The 23,307-nt window shown below is 40.5% G+C and overlaps 1 protein-coding gene across 1 annotated transcript; it reads left to right on the top strand.

Moving 5' to 3' along the window:
• The first annotated feature begins 10,673 nt into the window (after positions 1 to 10,673).
• LOC141489189 (uncharacterized) lies at positions 10,674 to 22,658 on the top strand. Its single transcript, XM_074189969.1, is given in 6 exon segments — positions 10,674 to 11,275; positions 11,384 to 11,466; positions 12,481 to 12,607; positions 13,439 to 13,534; positions 16,487 to 18,915; positions 18,917 to 22,658. Coding segments are annotated over 5 exon segments (2,937 nt in total). The 5' UTR covers positions 10,674 to 11,275; positions 11,384 to 11,430; the 3' UTR covers positions 19,166 to 22,658.
• Positions 22,659 to 23,307: the final 649 nt, after the last annotated feature.

Raw genomic sequence — 23,307 nt, 5'->3', positions numbered from 1 at the left:
GCAGGAAAACAGTGCCTACCCAGCTTGCTCCAGCATGGTGCATGGTGTGGGACCTGGCTATCTGGCTGAGCGCTAACAAATGAACAATGATGCCACCACCTCCATAACTTCTGTGTCAACGAGAGAAGGGATGAGGTATAGAGTGGGGGAAGAGAGATTCCATCCCCATAGAACTTGGTTTCTCTTCTTGGATGGAACCCTCTTCTTTGGCTAGCATCAAGGCTGTGTTTCAGAGAAGTCTGGAGAACAGAATAAGACAAGCAGATGTGCTAAATTCTGCAAATATTTCACTTGATTCTCAGAGTAATCTTGAGTCCTCTTACCCCCATTTTACAGATGAAGAAACTGAGACAGAAAAAAGTGACTTTCCCAGGGCTTTGTAACTCATAAATGTCTGAGGTAGAATTTGAATTCAGGTCTTCCTGACTCTAAGCCCAGTGCTCTATCATTTTGCAATGATCCATCTATAGATATTGATTTTATGGGATCATCCCAAAATTCTCATCACCCATGCCCTCCCAACTTCAGCCCAGAAAATCACATTCATTGGGATCTAGGAGTGAGACGAATTCTGCTTGCTATTTTGGGTTGTGTGGGATTACACTTCATCCTTTCTGAGATGAAGGAATGAGAAAAATGGTCTTTAACTTCAGTGTCCCTTTTCTATTTTGTGAACCTTCTTGGATTTTGGCACCTGGTGAAGAATTCAGGATTCCCAATGATAGGATTCAACCAGTTTGCACTGGTTACCAGAACCGATATCTAATTTATGTTGAGTTCAGTGATTTGGTTGCTATATCAGGGTCCTCTCTAAGGTGGGCAACCACCCAATGTGAAAATCACAAATTTACATTCCTTACTTTTTTTTTAACATTCATCTGTGCAACAGCATTTTCTAAGCACTTGGTCATTCCATCCATAGGTGAAATAAAAGTAACAGAACTTTGCTTGCAATATTTATTCATTTCCTAAAACTCATTATATATTTGACAAGATACTACATTTTAATTCTCTAATTTTTGTTCCTTCAGTAAACAAACATATAATGTAAGGAAAAAAGGTGCTAAGCAGCGAGGGGGTGACAAGCTGTCATTTGTTTCCACTTTGAGCTATTCCCCAAATTCTCCTGAGATATTATGAGGGCACTGGTGTTCCCTAATGGTAACACTAATAGGAAGCTGGGATGCAATGAATCCATAGAAATACAGATGTCAAAGATTGCCTTATTGCTTAATATCAGAAACCATGGAAGTAGAAGGAAAAAAAGAGAATAGATAGGATGAATTTTGGTTCTGCATATATTCCAACATTGGCTACAGTGCTCCTGTGACTTCATAAGTATACCTTTGCTTACTGTGAGTAATAGAGTATAACCCAGTTTTGTGTGTCTCTTATTGTTCTTATTCAAGTATTAAATCCATTAAATATTAAACTACTTTTTCACTTTATCTTTTTAGATATTTAAAGCAGTCATTAGGACAGAGAACCAATTGTTAATTTATTTGAATGCCACCACTGAGGATACTGAGATACTTGTTCCATAGCAGAGGGTTGGCACTGAAGTTATTTCTTCCCTTCAAACTGAAATAGAGCTAGCTTGTGTTTTCTGGAAAAAAAAAAGTTATTAGTAGGAAAACTACTTCTAATTATATTTAAAAGCAATATTGTAAATGGAATATTATTATTTGATGTATATGACCAAAATGACAGAGCATTTATTTAAGGGTAGGGAGGTTCATGGAATCACAGGGAGAAACATAGTAAAGCTCCTTTTAGACCTAGACAAAACTAAAAAAAGATAAATCAAGGACCTGGACCAATTTTGGAAAATTTTAGAAAAGTTAGATATGAATGGGTAGCATAGTTATTTCTCAGCTCTGCACATCTTTTTAAAAACTGACAAGTTCAAATGTATAAAAATCTCATAAATGTGGAAAATCAAAAATATTAAACTTCTTTTACTGACTCGATATAATAAAAATTATAATTATTAAATGACTTGAATAAAAAATTCAAACTTAAATGGAGACTAAACAATTTTATTCCAAAGAATTGTAGATCAATGAACAAATCAGAGAAATGATAGATTTATGAAAGAAAGTGACAGTAATGAGCTGGCATGCTGACACTTTAGGGATGTACCCAAAATAGACTTTAAGGAATTCACTAATCTTTAAATATTTTAGAAATAAGAGAATGAATATATCAATTGATTTTCCAAACATCTAGAAATTAGAAAAGCCACACTTAAAAAGCACCAGCTAAACCCTAAAATAGAAAATTTGAAAATCAAAGGAATTAAAATTGAATACAAAAAAAATCATAGGTATTGGTTTTGGGGAAAATAAAAGAAAAACAAACCAAAAACTCTGAGACAAAAAGCAATCCAGAAAAAAAAAGGAATGAAAGTAAAATTGCCAGTATCAAAAATAATAGGAGAGAACAGTTGAAGAGGAAATTATGGAAATTATTAGAAGCTATCTTGACCAGTAAAATTTACAACAAACTAAATGGGTTAATAAAAATGCCAACTACTCAAATTAGCAAAATAAGAAATAGAGACTTTTAATAAGTTTTTTTTTTAAAAAAAGGCATTGAACAGGCCCAAAAAAAAACAACAATCCCAAAGCAAAAGATTTTTGTAAAAGTGAAAAAGTGGATTTACAAGTGAATTCTTTCAAATATCAAGTTATTTGAATCTTAAATTATCTCTCCCTGGCATGTTTGCAAAGTCAGTGTTGGCAGGTACACGCCTGAGCTGTCCTTTTAACTTTTTAGCCTTTTGCCTCTGTTCTAATGTGTTTTGTTTTGTTTTTTTATCTCATTGCACTTTTCTTCTTATAGTTTTTCACTCTTATAGTTCTGGGGCCAAGTAGGAGAGAGCTTGACGCCAGTATCTCTGGGTGAGCCTGGATGACCATTGGCCACCAGGGGGCTTCCCTGGTCTTCGTTTGAGCCGAAGAGTAAAGTTGTGAGTTTGGCCTTGTTTCTCCATCCACCATCCCTTTGATTCCACACTCCCTGGTTTTCACCATATTTGTTGTTCCTCTATTACCTGCCTCCACTACCAAGAATGTTTCTGTTCCTCCATGCTTTCTGTCACTCCAAGAACACACACAGCCAGCAGTGGGTTTCCTGGATCAGAGGAACTTCCAAGATGTTTTCCATAACACTGGAGTCACCCCGGCAACACCAGCGGGATGCTAGGATGGTCCTCCCACAGTGCCACTAGCACTACCTCTTTCCATCTACCTTTTACCATCTTTATCAAGATGATGATGATAACAAATAGCATTTCAATGGTGCTTCCTAGGCTTGATCTTCAAACAACCCTGGGAGATGGATGCTTTTATCATCTTCATTTTACAGATGAGGAAACAGAAGCAAGCAGAGATGAAGTGACTTGCCTGGGGTCAGACAGCCAGAATGTATCAGGCCCTGGCCTGCTATACCTCCTTATGGCCTCTAATTTGATGTGAAATTGATGTTGTAAAATAATAATCAGTGTTTAGGCTTAGGGTCATTTTTTTCTTCTGAGAAGAGTTTTACTACTTAATTAGTAGGAAAAAATTATGAATTTTATTACTGTGTGCATGCCTTGTAGATTCTGGATATTAGACTTTTCTGAATTGTTTGATCCAAAGATTTTTTTTTCCCCCAATTCATAAGTTTTCTTATTCTGGCTGCATTTTATTCATGCCAAAACTTTTAAATTTAATTATTATACTCAAAATTATCAATTTTTATAAACTCTAATCTATGTCTAGGTATGAATTTTCTGCCACTTACTGTGGAATATTCTCTTTTCCTCAATTTTTTTAAAAAAAGGGTTGATATCCTTTATTCTTTGATTGCTTAGTTCCTTTATAATATATTGATCTTAATCAAAACCTATTTTTGGCCAAAATGTTTTCTCATTTTCCTTGAAAGTCCTATTGAATAAGAGCTCTTCCTCTATAGATTGTGATCATGAGTTTATTGAATACTATCTGATTGTTATTTGTGTAATTTGGAATATTCCACTGATTTATATTTTTTTCACAATACAATTATTTTTGATGATTATTACTTTTTAATATGTCTTCTCTTATAACCCCTGACTCACTGGTAGGTGAGTCAGAAATCTCCTCCATCCCTCTTACTTTCAGTATCAATCTCTCTTTCCTACTCTATTCTCAGCCTCTCTTTCCCCCTTCTCTTTCCTCTTTTTTCCCTCTCCCCTCCCCTTCTCTTTCAACCTACTTCTTCTGTCTCTGTCTCTCTGTCTCTCTGTCTCTCTGTCTGTCTCTCTCTCTCTCTTTTCCTCCTTCTTCTTCTTCCCTCCTACCCTTCATCTCCTCATATCTACCCCCTCTCTCTTTCCCCTTCCCACCTCCCCCACTTTCTTCCACCATTACTCAGCACTTTCTCCTTTTGAGCCAAACTTATCATGCAATCTAGATCTTAGTGCTCACTATCTTCTCTTCCCTCCCCACCCCTAAGACATTCTTCCCTCTTTCTCAGTGATTTTGTGCCTGCCTTATGGTCTCTTCCAAGTACTCCAGGGCATACGTTGGACTGATCTCCCAGTGCTGCACACAACACCTTCATTAACCCCAGGATTGGTCCTGCTCTCGATCTTGCCCTCACTCAAGTGTTACACTTCCATGTTCAAGGGCTCTGAAGATCCTTCCTAATTACTTCTCCTTCCAACTCTCCCAGTGCCTTAACATTCCTGAACCTGTTCTGCTTCCTCACTATTAACCTCTATTCCCTTGACCATTCAAGGCCAAGGGCCATGATCTGACTCTCCTCTCCTTCCCTCTTAATCTCAATATTTTGGTGACCCAGTTCAATACTTGAGCCCCCTTTCCTTTTATCCTGCCACTGGTGGCATCTGGTCCAACCACAGTCCTAGAAGACTCAACTCCATCCAAATTCTTTGCTTCTTCATGTGTTTCTGAATGAGACTGGGCCCACCATAAATTTTTTACCCAGACTTCCCTAGTCCCTTTTCATTCCTGTGTTCTCCCTCGGTTGATTATTTTTCATTTATCCTCTCTATAGCTCACTTTGTTTAGATTTGTTTGCATGTTACTTCCCCTCCCATCCCCTTAGATGGTAAGCTCCTTTTCCTTTTTTTTTAATATCCCCAGCACTTAGCACAGTGCCTGGCAGATAGTAGGTGCTTAGTAAATGTTGGTTGATTGAGACCCTTCACTGGGGCACACTGAATCAATGAAGTCCTTCTACTTCATATTTGATTTTTCATGCCACTTGCCACAGTAGCTATTTCTTAGGACTCTGCATCTCACTCCGACATCCTCCACTATGATTTTCTCCTTTAACTGTGGCTATCCCTCCAGTCTTTGTGTCCTCTTCTCACTTCTACCCCCTCTCTTCCATTTGGTGACCTTGTTAGCTTCCATGACTTCAATAACTTTCTTTCTTCAGGTGACTCTCAGGTCTCAGATACACATAATCTTAAAACCTTGGTGGAACCATATTTGTGAATGCCTGCTGACTATCTATGGGAGGATGGTTTTTGACTTTAAAATGTTGATTAATATGAAATAATTTGTTATGTGTAATTCTAGGCTTCCTGAATCTCTGCCTTTTTCATTAATTCTTCAAAATGCTATAGTTATTATTAATAAATTTGTTGTTTTTATTTTTTATGAGTATCCCTTTGGCCACTGGATTAGTATGTAACATTAAATCTATAGATAAATTTAAGTAACTATAATTTGATAAAAGATCTTGCCAGTTATTTTGACCTTTTCTAATTTTTCATTATTAGTATTTTTATATAAATTAAATATGACTGTGAAATGGGGAAGCAAGGCCAAAGATAGCTTGGTCAAGGTGGCATAACTTGTTCTTGTGGAAGCCAGACTGGTCTTTGCCATCATCACTGCCTTTTCTAGACTTGACTAATAATTTCCTTAATTATTCATTTTAATGTTTTGCCAGAAAATGGAGTCAAGGTCCTTGGCCTAGCTTTTTCAGCCTGTATTCTCATCCTTTCCTTGAAAATTCTAAAATCTGCCATTCTCTATCTCTGCCACGCTTTTGTTTGTTTGTTTGCCCTTCCCTAGGCCTGGTGATTAACTCCTCAGATGCTCTTTCTCTTTCCTTCATCTTGGGTTTATCAACTTCTCTCTGTGTCTTTCTCCTCCTCCTTCCAGAGATAAACACTACTCCAGGGTTGGAGGAACACAAACCATTGGATCCAACTCTTGTTTGACAAGAACTATATGGAAAAATAAAGAGCAGTTTCCTTGGGAATGGCAAAGATGCACATTTTACACCAAATACCTCAATGAGTGCTAATGTAGATGCTTCTTAAATATTAAAGGTCTCATCAGGGAAAAAAATAGTAGAGGAAGGGGATGGAAGGAGACATGGGTCACAGAAGAATGCACAACCAACAAGTAATGGAGGAGATCTTAAAGGATAATGTAGACAATTTTAATCCCATAAAATTCAGAAACTTTTTCAGAAAAAAAAAAAACCTGAAAGCAGACTAAGACAAGAAATTCTTATTGAAGGAAAAATCTTTACCTCATATCTGTGGGCAAGAATTTGACTCAACTGCAAGAATTTGACTCAACTGGAAATGGCGAAAAGTCATGAAGGAAAAAGAAACATTTCCCCTTTAAGTAAGGAAAAAATTCATATCTGAAGAGGGCTAAAGGTGACCCAACAAGATAAGAGACCATTTCAGTGATGACTGACCAAAAATTTTATAACTTTTTCACAAAGAAAAATAAATTTTAAAAACCTTCTCAATGAATGTCTCTCAAAGAAGCCTGAAATCTGAGGTTAGAGATTTATTGGCTTTTTGCCCCCCCCAAAATATACACATACTTCCATACAAATACATTCATATATATATATATATCATCCATTCATACACATACATTAACACAAACATTTAGATACATTCACACACATTTATAAACACACACTCACATTCACATAGACATATTCACATACATTCACAGACACACACAAACATTCACATACATTCTTATATACATGAGTCAGAGTTAATCCTAAACCAACAACAATCACAGAATATGAACAAACACTTTTTGAAAATACAAATTACCAATGATATGAAAATGACTTTTATCACTAATAGCAAATAAGATAAAATGCAAGGTAAAACACCTGAAATGGGACCACATACTCATCAGTTCTAAGATGATGACAGTGCTTCATGCTAAAGGAGCTGTGAGTAAATGGGAGAACTAATTCACTATTGGGAAAGTCTGTGACTTGGTCCAACAATTCAGAGAAACAGTTTGGAATAAGTCAATAACAATCACTTGGCTTATAAATAAATAAGGAGATTGATGACATAACAAAAGTCCCATATATAATATTCATAGGTGCACTCTTATGAAAGAAAAGGTAGCATAACTTTGGAAACAATGTCTGTTTGTTGGGGAATGGCTGAAAGAATGATTTATAATTGTGGTGGAGTCTTTTTGTCAGAAGGCATGACAAATGTTGGGAACTCACAAAAAGGATATATATGAAATGATAGAAATAAAAGAGAGAACTAAAGAAACACTGTTCAAGGGGAGGCTAGGCGGCGCAGTGGATAAAGCACTGGCCCTGGAGTCAGGAGTACCTGGGTTCAAATCCCGTCTCAGACACTTAATAATTACCTAGCTGTGTGGATCTTGGGCAAGTCACTTAACCCCATTGCCTTGCAAAAACCTAAAAAAAACCAAACAAAAAAACCCGTTGTTCAATGTCAGAGGGACAAAAGTCATTCTACCTAAAATGCTGATAGCTGAAATAAAGGATATTTAGTGTTCAAAGATAAATTTGATTATTATAGTAACCTAGAACAATTCTTCTAAAACTGACATCCATATTTAATACCAATCAAAAAAATGTTTCTTCATGAAAGTGGATATAATTATAATGATATTGAGAAATAAACAAGCAAACATAAAGAATACTGAATTTATCATGTGTTATGAGGCAGTTTGATGACTCAGGGGTTAAAATTCTGGGCCTGGATCCAGAAGATCTGAGTTCAAATTCAGCCTCAGACTCTTACTAGTTGTGTGACCCTGGATAAATCACTTCTGTTTATTTAATCCAAAAAAGAGTAAAATGGTGAACTGCTCCAGTATTTTTTCTAAGGAAACTCTGTGAATAGTATTAGTATGCTATGATCCACAGATTGCAAAGAATTGAACATGACTGAATAACTGAGTAACAAGAAGTTGTCAAGTACTGGGAATATAAAAGAAAAACATAAAATTTTCTCCTCTGAAGGGTCTAGCCTTATATTGGGTAAGGACTATACATCCATATACTTACATGCACACATACATACATGGACATACATATACATTCACTCATATACACATGCTTACACATATTTGTCTTGTCAAATTCTTTGTTGTTATTTTTTTTTTTTTAGGTTTTTGGAAGGCAATGGGCTTAAGTGGCTTGTCCAAGGCCACACAGCTAGGTAATTATTAAGTGTCTGAGACGGGATTTGAACCCAGGTACTCCTGACTCCAAGGCCGGTGCTTTATCCACTATGCCACCTAGCCGCCCCTTGTCCAATTCTTTGACCTCTTTTGGGGTTCTCTTGGCAGAGATATTGGAATAGTTTGTAATTTCCTTTTCCAGTTCATTTTACAGATGAGGAAACTGAGGCAAACAGGATAAAATAACTTGCCTAGGATCATGCAACTAGTAGGTGTCTGTCTGAGGCTGGACTTGAACTCAGTCACTGCATCATCTAGCTGCCCTGAATGCATATGTGCATATATTGAGAGTAAATGTAACAAATAAATGCAAGGTTTTGAACTGCCTCATACTCAGAAACCAGAGACTCCCAGTCACATTCAGGAAGGTCTTGGTCATTTCCTTATCCCGACATCATATTCTTGAGAACTAAATTAAATGTCCATTCCTGTTTTAGAAGCACACTGCTAGTCTGTAACTGTGTCTAGGCTCCCATGAATACAGGAGTCTGGTGAGGAGGGGCAGAGGGCCCATGTCCTTGGTCTGACCTTGGACCACTTACCAAAGCCTCCAGCTTTTCAGCGAGAATCTGGAGGTACTCTTCATCCTCCCTTCCTCTTCATAAACTTGTGAGGACCAGTTTGATTAATGAATTTTGGTTTTGATTCGCTCGTACAAAATTTCACACCAACAAAACTGAAAAGTGTATTTAATAAAGTGATTATAAAACAGGTAGAAATAAATCAGTTTTACAGCAGAAGTAACCAATAAGTTCTAATACAATAAAAAGAGCAAAGCTTACATAAACATAAATAAAGAGAAAACATTACTGATTTGGGAGAGCTCCAACATCTGAATCAACAGTGGCTGGGGAGTCCCAGGATACAGCCCAGCCTCCAGAGTCCCTATCAGGAAGGTCCCAGGCAGAGCATCCTCTCCATGGGTGAGACTCCAATTAGTCTAAGGTCTAATTAGATCTTAAGGAGCTTGAGAACAAAGAAGGCTTCTTGCCAATTTTTTGTAGAATAAAACCAAATTTTCCAGGATGTCCAAGGAGGGAGCCACCCCTCCCCGAACCCCAAGAATTAGGGTGTTTGCATCCAGGAATGGTTTGTTCCTGAGCAGATAAGCAGTGTTCATTAAGTATGCCCTGGAGAGTCTGGCCAGGACCTGTCAAGGACATTCGGGGGTTCTTTCAAATGCTCAAGCTGTTTTAAATTTGTGCGTGAGATCAATCCTGCTCATCTCCCCCTGTACTTCAGGGGTGAATTGAGGGTCAGTGATTCGCTTCCCCTGGAAAATCTCCTATCTTATGGTACATTTTTATGAATGCCAAATGAACAAATATTTATAATTGTTGTGCAGTAATATTTCTAGAAGAGATTCCAGGCTGGGGCAGTTGTGGAGCGCATGAATGCCAGGGAAATCTTCACTTCCATTTTTCTTTTGCCCCAGAGATTAGGCCTGAAACAAGAGGTGAGAGCTCCGAGCGGTGGTCCCAGGAGGGCCTCACATGGGGTGGGTGGTGCAAGACTGGGGGGCTTATTTACAAATCACGCGGGGGCACCCTCCCGGTGATGCTGAGGGGGGTTGGGGGGCTGATGGCTCCGGCCCCTCCCTCCCGGCCCAGTCAGAGGCGGCTCTCCTCCACTGGGGGCCCCCGGAGCCGGCCTTCCCTCCCCAACTGCGCCCCCCGAGTTTGGGGGTGCAGACCGCTCACTCTGAGGGCAGCCCCGCCCCGCCCCCCGGGCTGCACACCGACGGGGAGGGGCGGCGGGAGAGGGAAGCGTCGGCGCATGCGCAGAGCCGCGGACCCAGCCCGGGCCCCGGCAGCCCCTGCGCACTCGGGGTCCGTTTCCCAGAAGGCTGAGCGTCCCCGGAAGCGCTCCGGCCGGTTGTCACGGAAACGGCTCCGCGGGCGGCGCTGCGGGGGCGGGCCTCCTGACGTCATTTCCGTCCCGGGCTGGGTTCGGGGGGTCTCGGCCCTCCCGAGCCGAGGCCGCTCCGGGTCGCGGTCAGGCGCCCCCCCCCCAGACGCCCCCAGCCCAAGGGCGGCCCCCCGCCCGGCGCCCCCCCCCCGCCAGACGCCCCCAGCCCAAGGGCGCCCCCTCCCGCTCGTGGGGGCCGGAGCCCCCGGGGGGACCCCGCCTCCGCAGTCTGGGGGTCCATCCGCCCGGGCAGCCCGGCCTCCTAGAGCGGGTGTCGCGGCTGCTGGGGGGCCCAAGGGGCCCCGTTTCCCGGGCACCGGCCCCCCGTGTCCCTCTCTGGCACCACGGGGCCCCCCGGAGTGCGGCTGCCGCGATGCCCGAGACCAGCGAAGCCTGCGGGCAGCGGGAGCCCCCGGCCCTGGCTCCTGCCCGCGAGCCGCCCCCAAGTGGGCTGGGACGGGCCTGGGGGCTCCCGGAGGGCAGGCGGCCCTCCTGCTGGGAGGTGGTCACGGGCATAGGGCACCCCAGGGCTGGGGGTCGCCCCCCGCCGCTCCCCCTCTCCCCTTCCACAGGCCGGCTCTGCTTGAGTCCGGCTCCTCCCAGCCCTCTGCCTGCCCCCGAGGAATAGGAAGAGCCTCCTTGAGGTTTCTCCAGCCCTTGTGACCAGCTCTGTCTAACTTCCACAAGAGGAGGGGAGCGAGGGGTCACCAGAGGTGACCAGCCCCAAACCTCCCCCAGTCCTGCTAGCCCAACTGTCCCAGGAGGAGGGGGTGGGGGGGTCTTTTAGGGCATGTTCCATTTCCAACAGGATTATCTCCATTCACAACTTGTTTCTCCTCAGTCCTGCCTACCCAGCTCTGCATTAGGTATAGGGAAGGGGCTCTTGGGGAGGGGGGCTATCTAGCTTCCCAACCACTAGCAGGACCAGCCCTGCTCATGGTTTACTTCTCCCCCCCACATGCCTTTCTGTCCAGCTCCCTGTCCAGTTTCCCTATGAAGATTGAGCTCTGTGGACTCAGGAATGGCCCCCATACTCCTGACAGCCAGGGTCTGCCAGGTGAGTGGCCCCAGAGCTGGGGGAGCGCATCCTGGATTTAGCTGAGTCTTAGATGCACAGTGGGTCAGAGTCCCCTTTCAGTGACTCCACCTGCACCTCTGATTGCCCCGGCAGTCCACACAATCTTCCTCCCCAAGTAGGAACAATTTAGGGAACACCTTTTCCTGGTCTTGAGTCCCTCCCTTCTGCACCCAGGGGTCACTTCAGTCCTTGTTGAGGACTTTGGGGTTCCTGTGGGCTCCCCACTAAGCTTTGTGCTGTGAGGGAGGCAGAAGCAGACTTTCACAACGAATAGCTTCAAGTCTTCCCCTTGTATCCTGAAGCTCTTCATCACAACTAACTGGGGTCCCAAGCAAGACCACTCCTATTCTACTGAAGACAAACCAATGGTAGGAATACCTTCCCCCATGCAGGAATCAAGGGCCTCTTGGTCCAAGAATGGACTAAACCTAGTGCTTTGGAAGGCAGTTGGCATCCATGTCAAACCACATCCCAGGTTTCAGAAAACCAGAACCTGTGGTCAGAGAAGCCATGGATGGTCTCCAAGGGCAGAGTCATCCAGTCAGCTGAGGGCTGTGGCAGCCATATGGCAGCCATGGTCCTTGGCTGGGAGAAAGGTGGGGGAATCTTGATGAGGGTCTGGAGGCCCTGCTTCTGGGATATCAGGGAAACTCAGAAGAGGGTCAGAGATCAGAGGGATTCCCCCAGGGCTGCTAGGGACCTCCTGAGGCTTGTGTGCTAATCACATCCAGCCCAGTCCATGGCAAACATCTCTTACAAGGCCCACAGAGGAGAAACTGAGGCCCAGGAGCTGAGGTGATTTGTCCAGTGTCACAGGAGATAAGTCACAATTCAGAAGCTCTTACTGTATTATTTCCATTGCTTGATGGATTTCAGGGAGGTCAGAACCCTGAAAATCCCTCCCTCTTTCCCCTCTTTCTGGGCCCTTTACTCCCAGGTCCATTTGAGTGTTGGTCCCTGGACAAGTCCAAACAAAGGCATTTGTTGTTTCAGGAGGTAGTGACTTTCCAAGATGTAGCAGTGGTCTTCACGCAGGAGCAGTGGACTTCCCTGAACCCTTCTCAGAAGGAGCTGTACCGGGATGTGATGCTGGAGACCTACCAGAACCTGCTCTGTCTGGGTGAGAATGACTTGCCCCTGGATGGACTCAGGCTGGGCTTCCCTCCTTGGAAAAAGTCTTTGAAACTTCAGGGACCAAGAAGTCCTCTTCTTGGGCCAGAGGGCTCACTCCCTTACTCACAAAGCATACATTAGGTACCTCCTATTTGCCAGACCCAGAGAGAAAAGAATTCTGCCTTCCAGGAGCTTACTTTCCCTTTTCAGGGGAACAAGTTAACACTCCTTTAATAACAGAGGACTCTTGAGCTGAGCCTCTAGGGAACTGGGGACTCTGCCAGCCCTGGGGGAGGGGAGAGAGAGAGCAGTTGAGACTGGGGCCCAGCAGGTGACAGGTCATGTCTAGGGATTGTCTGGAGACTGAAGGGGTTGGGTTGGCGGGAATGGAGGATATCAGGGGTGTTAGGCATGAAGGAGTGGGTTCTCCTTTCATCCCAGAGGTACTAGGCAGCTTCTGGACCTTCTTCAGATGGGGAGTAATCCATCAGACATGTGCTCTAGGCTGGTCCTTGTGGTCTATGTGTGGGTCTGATATGGTGACTGATGAGTGAAGGTCTGAGGATATAAGGGAGGGCTGAGCAGGCAGAATCCAAACAACATGTCCTCTGGCTTTATTCTCCACTGGAATTCTCCCAAGTTCTGCCTCTTTTTGGGGCTGTCCTACACCAAATGCCATCTCGGTTTTGGTTTTGGTGGTTTTCTTCTTATTATTTTAATCTTTGCTTCCTCTCCTACTCAGTTTCATGTCTTCAGAGGGAGATTCTCAGGGAGCAAGGCTTGGTTGGAACCTTTCTTGTCTGCATTTTTACCCAAGGCTTCCACTTCCTTTAAGCAGGACTGGCCATATCTAAACCCCAGGTGATCCACCAGCTGGAGCGAGGAGAGGCTCCTTGGATCCCAGAGAGGAGAGTCGCAGGGAGAAGCTCTACAGGTGAGTGAGGGACCAATCCCCAGGCACTGGTCAGTCAGAGCAGCCCCTTCCCTAGGGTTGATCAGGAGCCTCTGCTCAGCTACTCAAGCCTGTATCAGCCAAGGGAGGGTCGTTGCCTGGCACCCCAGCATGAGCCTCAGAGGAGAGTCCTGGGACTCCAGATGTAGAGTATGGGCCCCCTGTTCTAACTCCATGTAGCACCAGAGAGGGTAGGGACTTGTCCAGGTCAGCCAGGCAGACAGAAGCAGGGATAGCATCCAAACCACTGGCATGACCACCAACCCCAATGCCAAATCAAGATGTGTCCTGTATCTGTCCATCCTCCTCAGCAGTCCTCCTCCTTCTTCTTGCCCAGCTCAGTTTTTCTATTTGGCTTTGAGCACTCTTAGGAATCTGACCCCTTCCCACTTGTCCTTCTTACTGTTCATACCATTTCACTCTCTCTCCTCCAATGTCCCAGGTCTGGCTGTTGGCCCTTGGATGGGACATAGAGCCTCCTGCCCTCATACTAAGGGATTTCTATGTCCATGTTGATACTTCTTTAAGCACCCCCAACTCCCGTGTCCTCCCCTTCTTTTCCACTTCTTCTCTATCCTTGGTCTTACCCATCTCCCCCATCACTGTCCCATGTCCAGGCTGGATGAAAACCTGAGCTGACCCAACCATGTTCTCACCCTCTCTGGACTAAGCCTACCATCCTTTTAACTGTTGCCCTGTATCTCTCCTCCTCTTCAAGAAACTTCTCTTTATACTGGGTGCTCCACTTCTTTTCAGCCTGTTCTCTGCTAAACTCCCTGCACTTTGACTTCTGACTTCATCACTTGACTGAAACAGGCCTTGACCTAATTGCCCAGGATCTCTTAATTTCCCAAGGAGGTGATATTTCTCCATCTTCTCTCTCATCTTTCTCTAGCCTTGGACAAAAAGAAATAATGTCATTCCATAAAACCGCAAGAGAAAAAAAGATTTATTAAACTTTTGGGGTTAGAAACAACATAAATAGCCCCCAACTTTCCACTTTTCTTTTACCCTCCTTTCTCCTGGCTGTTCTTTGGACAAGATTCTCCATCTCCCAACTCTAATCCCCTCTTCATTTGTATCCTCAGCTTCCTTCAAGGGAGGAATGCTGAGAAGTCCCTCTTCTATGGGAAGCTCCTTCATTCTTCCTTCTAAGATGATTTTCCCTTGACCCTGTCTAGTCTCCTGTTTGCATGTTGACTCCCTCATACGACTGTAGCACCCTGAGGGCAGGGACAACCTTTTGTCTTTCTTTTGTATGGCACATAGTAGAGGGTTCATAAAAGCTTCTTTCCTCACTCACTTATCCACACCTAGAGGATGATGACAGAGCACTTTTCAGAGGCAAATTGAAACCCTAGATATCTGCCAAAAACAAAAAAGAGGTGACTAGATGACTTCATATCAAAAATCATAAGGCCAGATCACTTAGAGATGACATGATGCTTTACCTCAAAGACAGCTAAGTTTTCACAGAGACTCTAGGTAAAATCAACAGGGTTGTCCCATTCCAAATTGCAATCATCATCATCGTTATTCTTTACTAGAAGAAGATCAGCAAAGCATTAAAAAGAAGAAACTTCTTTTAGGATAGTCAGAAATGATTCAGCTCAAGAAGTCCTAAATCTCGTATGTGGGCAATTATAAAATGATTATTCATGAAATAAAATGAAACAATTGAGGGAAATGAAATGTTCAGGATGGGCCAGATGAATGAAGTGAAAAGAAGGAAGAACAGAAGGAGACAAGCATTTGTACTGTCACCCTGGGCTAAACAGTTTTCAAATATTTAATCCTCACTTAACTTCTGAATTGAAGAAACCGAGGCTAGCAGGTGGTAAAAGACTAACCCACATAACCCACAATAAGTTTCTGAGACCAGATTTGAATTCAGATCAGAACTCTGTCCATCTTTTATCTCACTGCTTCCTAAGAGGAAATACTTCTCAAAGTAATTTACATATTTAATACCATTTTCTTCAAGGAATTTTGTGAATTTTTGAAAATAAAACCCTCCCTGCCCTTAGGGGAGCTGTCTCCCCAGTCTCTTTTTGCATATCCATACAAATTATGTGTTTCTGTGCTTACACACATGCACATTCTTAGAGAATTTGTTTTTTAATATATAAATATGTGGGTGTGTACGTGTGCATGCTATTCCCCTCCCCTGGCCCCTGAGGACAGAGATGGTTTGCTTTTTTATCCCTTTCTCCCAGCTCAGCCCAGAGCTTGGCACTTCCTAGGGTATAAGACAAAATAAATCCTGGGCAAGTAAGGAAGCAAGGCACTAGGAGCTGATTGACCAGAAGTCATCATCACACCCACAGCCTCACCTCAGTTCATCATCTCCATCTTCATCCAGGGTCTATAATATTAGACTTTGATCCTTATCTCCAGGAGCACATACTGATAGCCTGCTAATATGCCTTTGAAGATCATATATTGAGTTCCCTAGTGTCTAGCCAAATGTCAGAGACAATCTCAGTGGAGCTGATGACAAGTCTAATCCCTTCTTCTGCTTCTAGACACATTTGAATGAAGGATTCCCTTACTAGGTCCTCCCTGATTGATGGTCATCTAGCCCCTAATGATTTCTGGTACCATGAGCTGATTCCATGATGAGGAAGTCACAGAAAGGAGCTTAGTAATAAAGAGACCTATCTACTCTGTGTGACCAGTTCCAAACCACTCCATTGTTTGCAATCTCAGGTTACTTGTAGGAGTCTAAATAGCTATTCTCCCTCACATGGTTGCTGAGAATATCATTGTGAGACCATTTTATAGACCATAAATAATGTCTGTCTCAACAGACATTGTTTTTGTTCTTTTCCCTAAAGTTTGGTGAAATTGTTGTTTTAAGAGTAGAAGTAGAACTAGTTAAGTATAACAGGTGGTATCAAAGGATGTTTACATTATTTTTTTAATTTCTTTCAGATTTGGAGACTAGGCCTGAAAACAAGGAGTCAAGTGCAAAACTGGACTTTCTGATGGAGCAGTTAGGACCCAATAGACATATAGGGAATGTTTTCTACCTATCCAACTTAAAGGAAGATTGTGAAAATGATGACAGATTAGGGGGGCATGAGACCATTGAGTTGAAAAATTCTCAGCAAGTGATCACTCAGACAAAAACCCTCAGTGAAGTAAGAGTTTATGAATGTACTAAATACAGTCAAAATGCTAGACTAAAACCAAAAGATTTTTCACAGTATAAAATATTTCTGGGAAAGAACCTCCATAAATGGGCTACACAGAGAAAGAGCTTCTTCTTTCCACCTGCAGACTCAAATAAATGTAAAAAAATATGCTCAAAGAAGATATTTTCTCAGTGTAATGAATGTGGGAAATCTTCCACTTCTCAATCAGACTTTATTGAGCACCTTAGATTATATCCTGGAGAGAAAATTAATGAGAATAAGGAGTGTGGGAAAGAAATAAACTTTGACCTCTTTATTAATTGCCATCAGACAGTAAATATTGAAGAACAAAACCCTAAATGCATCATCTTTGAGGGGACTTTTTCAGAGAATATGCAATTTATTCAACATCAGAGAATCCACGCTGGAGGTAAACCTTATGAATATGATGAATGTAAGATGCCTTTCAGTCACATTTCATCCCTTACTTCCCATGAGAGGATTTCCACTGAGAAGAAACCTTACAAATGTAATGACTGTGGGAAGATTTTTTTTGAGAGTAGAGAACTAAATCCTTGCAGAATTTGTATTGGAAAGATAACCTATAAATGCAGTGAATGTGAGAAAGCCTTCTCCCAGAGCTCAGAAGTTACTCATCTTAAGAAAATGAATAATGTAGAGAAACCATACAAATGTAATCATTGTTGGAAGGCCTTCTCCCAGAGAGGACAACTTACTGAGCATGAGAGAACCCATACTGGAGAGAAACCTTACAAGTGTGATCAATGTGAAAAGACCTTTCACCGGAGCACATACCTCTCCCGGCATCAAAGAGTTCATACTGGTGAGAAACCTTTCAAATGTAATCACTGTGGGAAAGCCTTTTCCATGAGACGAGTACTCACTCAACATCAGAGAATTCATACTGGAGAGAAACCTTATAAATGTGATCAGTGTGAGAAAACCTTCCACCAGAGTACACATCTTTCCCAACATCAGAGAATTCATACTGGAGAGAAGCCTTATAAATGTAATCATTGTTGTAAGACCTTTCGCCAGAGAGGGCAAGTTACTGAACATGAGAGAACCCATACTGGAGAGAAACCATATAAATGTGATCAGTGTGAGAAGACTTTCCACCGGAGCACACATCTTTCCCAGCATCAAAGAATTCATACTGGTGAGAAACCTTATGAATGTAATCAATGTGGGAAGACCTTTTCTGCAAGGCAATCACTTACTCAGCATCAAAGAATTCACACTGGAGAGAAACCGTATAAATGTGATCAGTGTGAGAAGACCTTTCACCAGAGCACACATCTTTCCCAACATCAGAGAATTCATACTGGAGAGAAACCTTACAAATGTAATCATTGTTGGAAGGCCTTTCGCCAGAAAGGGCAACTTACTGAACATGAAAGAACTCATACTGGAGAGAAACCTTATAAATGTGATCAGTGTGAGAAGACCTTCCACCGGAGCACACACCTTTCCCAACATCAAAGAACTCATACTGGTGAGAAACCTTTTGAATGTAACTGCTGTGGGAAGACCTTTTCTACAAGGCAATCACTTACTCAACATCAGAGGATTCACACTGGAGAAAAACCTTTTGAATGTAATCAGTGTGGAAAGACCTTCCATATGAAGAAAGAGCTTACCCAACATCAAAGAATTCATAATGGAGAGAAACCTTATGAATGCTATCACTGTATGAAGGTCTTCCGTTTGAGCTCACAGCTTACCCAGCATCAAAGAATTCATACTGGAGATAGACCTTTTTATTGCAATCCCTGTGGGAAGACCTTCCAACTGAGCGCACAGTTTATCCAACATCAGAGAATGCATACTGAAGAGAAACCTTACAAATGTAATCATTGTTGGAAGACATTTTGCCATAGAGGGCAACTTACTGAACATGAAAGAACCCATACTGGAGAGAAACCTTATAAATGTCATCGGTGTGAGAAGACTTTCTACCAGAGCATATACTTTGCCCAGCATCAAAGAATTCATACTGATGAGGAATCTTTTGAAGGCAATCAATGTAAGAAGGCCTTTTTTCAGAGAACACATCTTACCCGACACCAGAGAATTCATATCGGGGAGAAACCTTATAAATGTAATCAGTGTGGGAAGACTTTTGGTCAGAAAGTCAATCTTGCTCAACATGAAAGAATTCATATTGGAGAAAAACCTTATGAATGTAATCAATGTGGGAAGTCGGTCTTTCCTCATCAATAGAATCCTTATCCGACATCAGAGAATTCGTACTGGAGAGAAACCTTTTAAATGTCATGAATGTGGGGAAATCTTCAGCCAAAGTGAGCATCTTATTAAGCATGGGAAAGTTCATATTAGAGAGAGATCTCATCAATGTAATCAATATAGGAAGGCCATTGAAGAGAACGCTCAACTCAGCCAGCAACAGGACTTTCATTCTGAAGATAAAGCTTATGAGAGGAATCAGTGTTAAAAGTGTGTGTGTGTGTGTGTGTGTGTGTGTGTGTGAGAGAGAGAGAGAGAGAGAGAGAGAGTGTATATGTGTTTATATCTGTGTATGAGAAAACCACTCAACATCAGACAGTTATACTGGAAAGAAACCTTATGAATATGAAAAGACTTCTCATCTAAAAAATAATGTCTAACATGAGAATCTTCATAGTAGAGAAATATTTTATAAATCACTTCTGTGAGGTGTCCTTCAGCCTGGGCATAGAGATTTCCCTGCAGCAGAGAATTCCTACTGGAGAATAAGATTATGTATGCAATCACTGTATTAAAAGTTTTCAATCTGATAATTTACATTAGAGATTTCATATTGGTAAGAAATTTTATGAATATAATCAATGTCAAGAGATTCAGCCATAGAGGCCTTCTACCTGTACATCAGTTTAATATATATGGCAGTAAAAACCTTATTAATATAAAGAGTTTGGGAAGTCTTCTGTATTAGAGATCTCTTTATTCTTCACCAGAAAATTCATACTGCTAAGGAGCCTTATAAAAGTAATGAATATTGGAAGGCCTTCCAAGTGAAGATATAACTTGCTCAACATTATGAAATTCATATAGAAGAAATTCTACTCAACAGTCTGGACATACAGCTATTCCACATCAGTGGTGTCATTTTGAAGAGAAATCTTATAAACATATTTACAGTGAAATTGGAGTGAAAAAAGACTTTAATGAATCTGAGTATAGCTTTATAAATGAATTGATTGTGTGGAGATGCTTTGTTCCTTGAGTTGATACATCATGAATGTCATAATGGAGAAAACAGGAACAAGGAAAGTCCTTTTTCCAAAATGCAGAACTTTCTTGTCTTTAAGAGTATTCACTTCAGAGAAATGTAAAAAATGTAAAAGAACTGGGAGAGTCTTTTAGAATGTATAATAATCTAATAGCAGAAGATTCATTCTGGAGAGAAATTTTATGAATTTGGAAAGTCTTCCCTGTGATTGCACTGCTATCTTGATATGCCAGAATTGGTTGGTTGGTTGGTTCTTGTCCTTCATTGTCAAAGAAAATTAAAATGGCATCACTAAATTTGAGACAAATTGCAGTGTGTCCTACTGTAACTGATCAGAGTAATATGAACTTGGACTGTTCTACCACAGGTTGGGCACAAATAGTCCATGTGAGCAGCACTTGGGGTGGGTACTTTAAACTTATGGATGCCACATTGCCTTTGAGCTGCTTCAATTTTGCCTTCCTCATAGAATGCCAGAATTAATACCAAAGGAGATATCTTGACTATAAGAAATAACTTTAGCAAATGTACAGAATTAAGAGCTTGCCTGAAATCAGTGCATTTATCTTGATATTCTACAATTGTAGTGAATATGGGAAGGCCTTCCTTGTGTGGTATAGACAGAATCTATACCACAGAGAAATTATGAATGGAATATGTGATAAATGATAAAAACTGTGAAACAATAAACAGTTCTTCCTTGAGAGAGAAATATGATAAACCCATCTGTTAGAAGTCTGTTTCTTTGTTTAAAAATATATCTATACAATTTTTAGAAATTAAAAAGGATTGTTACATTCATGCAGATGCAGAATTTTTTCCCAGCCTGTAGAAACAGCTAAAATATTTGTTTCTACATATGTTAACTTACATATGAACTTTTATACAGTTTAAGATACATTTGGATGTCAATGTTTTACTAATGATATTAATTTCATTTCCCAATAAATTAATAAGCATTTATTAAGCCCTAATTATTTGCCAAATGCTGTGCTAAATTATGTGGATATAATTAGAGGGAGCAGAATAGTTCCTTCCTTCAAAACATAATAAAATGAGACAATACATTTGGTGAAGTGATTGCCCCAGATGGGTGTTTTGGTCTGGACTATCAGAAATGGTGAATGGAGCCTTTAGATAAATTGCCTAATACATATTCTTTCTACAAAAATTAGGGTTAATTGTATTACCAAAATAAATTTATTGTGGTGATTCATTGCAAAGGAATAGAGACAAAGAACCAGCAACTGGGAGGTCACTGATAGAATCTTCTGGAGAAAATGGGATAGATGATATTACATAAAGGGGTTGATCTTTTTGAGGAGAAGATAATCAGAATGGATCATACTTTTTTGATCTAGAATTAAGTAGGCACTATCACATAGAGTATCACACATTTGGCAAGCAATATTCAATTCATATCAACAATTTTGTGGTAGCAGAAACTTGGGGAAATGATTTGTTTGAGAAATGACTGAACAAAATGATTTGTAAATATAAGGGTTTGTTTTTGGTTTGTGAGTAACTGAATGTGAGGAATTCTATTTTAACAGTGTTGCTAATTATTATAAAGCAATATAATCAAAACAGTTTGGTACTGGTTAAGAAATATAGTGATGGATCTGGATCCTAATCTTAGGGTATCATTATTTTTTGCTCTGATACCTGCTTTGTTTACTAGGAAGTTATATATTTTTATAAAATATTATTTAAATTTACAATTTTGTTTCCATTCAAATGCCCCCTCTTTTGAGAGTTAGCATTTTTCCTTTTGTGTTGGTTCCCTTAAACTTTTCCCAGTTCTGTCATTGCTTCTAAGTTAAAAATGAAAAAGTTTATTCAAATGTTTCTTAAAGTCAGTTCAGACTATCTTATGAAATACTTAAGTTTACATTGTGAGCATTTACAACTTACAGTGTTACAAATTAGGTCTTCCTTTATTGTTCAAGTAGACAGAAACTAATAGAGAGAATGTTGATAATGCAGATTAAACTTAAATATTATGATTAAAAATATAGATTCATTTTGGTAATATTTTCATTTTTATTATATTAGCACAGCCTAGCCATGAGCACTGAATATTCCCCCAACTAAATAAGTTGATCTTTATTTCATTAGGGAACATTTGTAATTGAATCTGTACAAATCTTTTGTGTATTTTGGTGGGTTGATCCCCAGATATTTTGTGCATTTTATAGATATTTGGAATTTGATTTTCCTTTCTGTTATTGTTCTTTTGTTATGTAAAAATGATATTGGTTTTTGAGAATTTATTTTGTAGCCTGCAATTTACTGAAGCTGCTGTCTCAATATCTTTGTTGATTCCCTAGTTCTTTCTAAGTAAATAGTCATATCAGCAAATTTTTGTTGTTGTTTAGTCATTTTTTCAATCATGTCTGACTCTTTGTGACCCTTTTTGGGATTTTCTTGGCAGATACTGGAGTGATTTTGCAATTTTCTTCTCCAGCTCATTATACAGAGGAAAAAAGCTAAAGCAGATACTGTTAAGTGACTTGCCCAGGATCACATAGCTAGCCAGCTCTCTGAGACCAGATTTAATCTTTCTGATAGTTTGACTGTTTTATGTTTTTGAAAGCATTCCTCTTTGTTTTGTATCCCCTGTTTTGTTAACATAAAGATATGCATGATATGTTCTGATTTAGCTTTTTATTTTTTCTGGTTTTGCTGTGATTTTACTTTGCTCATTTGATTAGCTACAGGTTGATTAATTTTATTAATTTTTTCCCCAAAGAACCATCTTTTAGTTTTATCATTTCTATGCCATTTGGGGGGTTACCAATTTCTTTCCCTTCTAACTTCTATTTCCTCTTATGTACTTATTTTAAGTTTGCTTATTTTCTAATTTTTTAAAATGTAGATTCAGCTCATCAATCCTCTCTATTTTGTTCAGGTATGTTTTGATTTGCCCCTGAGATCTGTTATGGCTATATTCCCAGAATTATGTTATGCTGTTTCATCATTATCATTTCTTTTACATAGTTGTTAATCATTATCATGTTTTGTTCTTTGACTCATTAATTTCATTGTTAAGTCTTCATTTAGGTCTGTATCTTTTGTTAAGATCCCTGAACCAATTTCTATTTTTATTTTTTGAAGCTCTATAAAAGATATATTAACTCATTTCTGCTTTTTTACATTGGTTTGCAATATCTATATGAGTACATGATCTTTTTTTATTCCACGTGGTGTTGAGAAATATATGTGTGTGTGTGTGTGTGTGTGTGTGTGTGTGTATAATATTACTATCCCATTTAGATAATATTTTATATATATATATATATATATATATATATATATATATATATATATATATATATATATATATATAATATTACTATCCCATG

Source organism: Macrotis lagotis, chromosome 5, assembly GCF_037893015.1.
Source record: "Macrotis lagotis isolate mMagLag1 chromosome 5, bilby.v1.9.chrom.fasta, whole genome shotgun sequence".
Lineage (NCBI taxonomy): Eukaryota > Metazoa > Chordata > Mammalia > Peramelemorphia > Peramelidae > Macrotis > Macrotis lagotis.
This window is presented reverse-complemented; position numbering and strand designations above follow the sequence as displayed.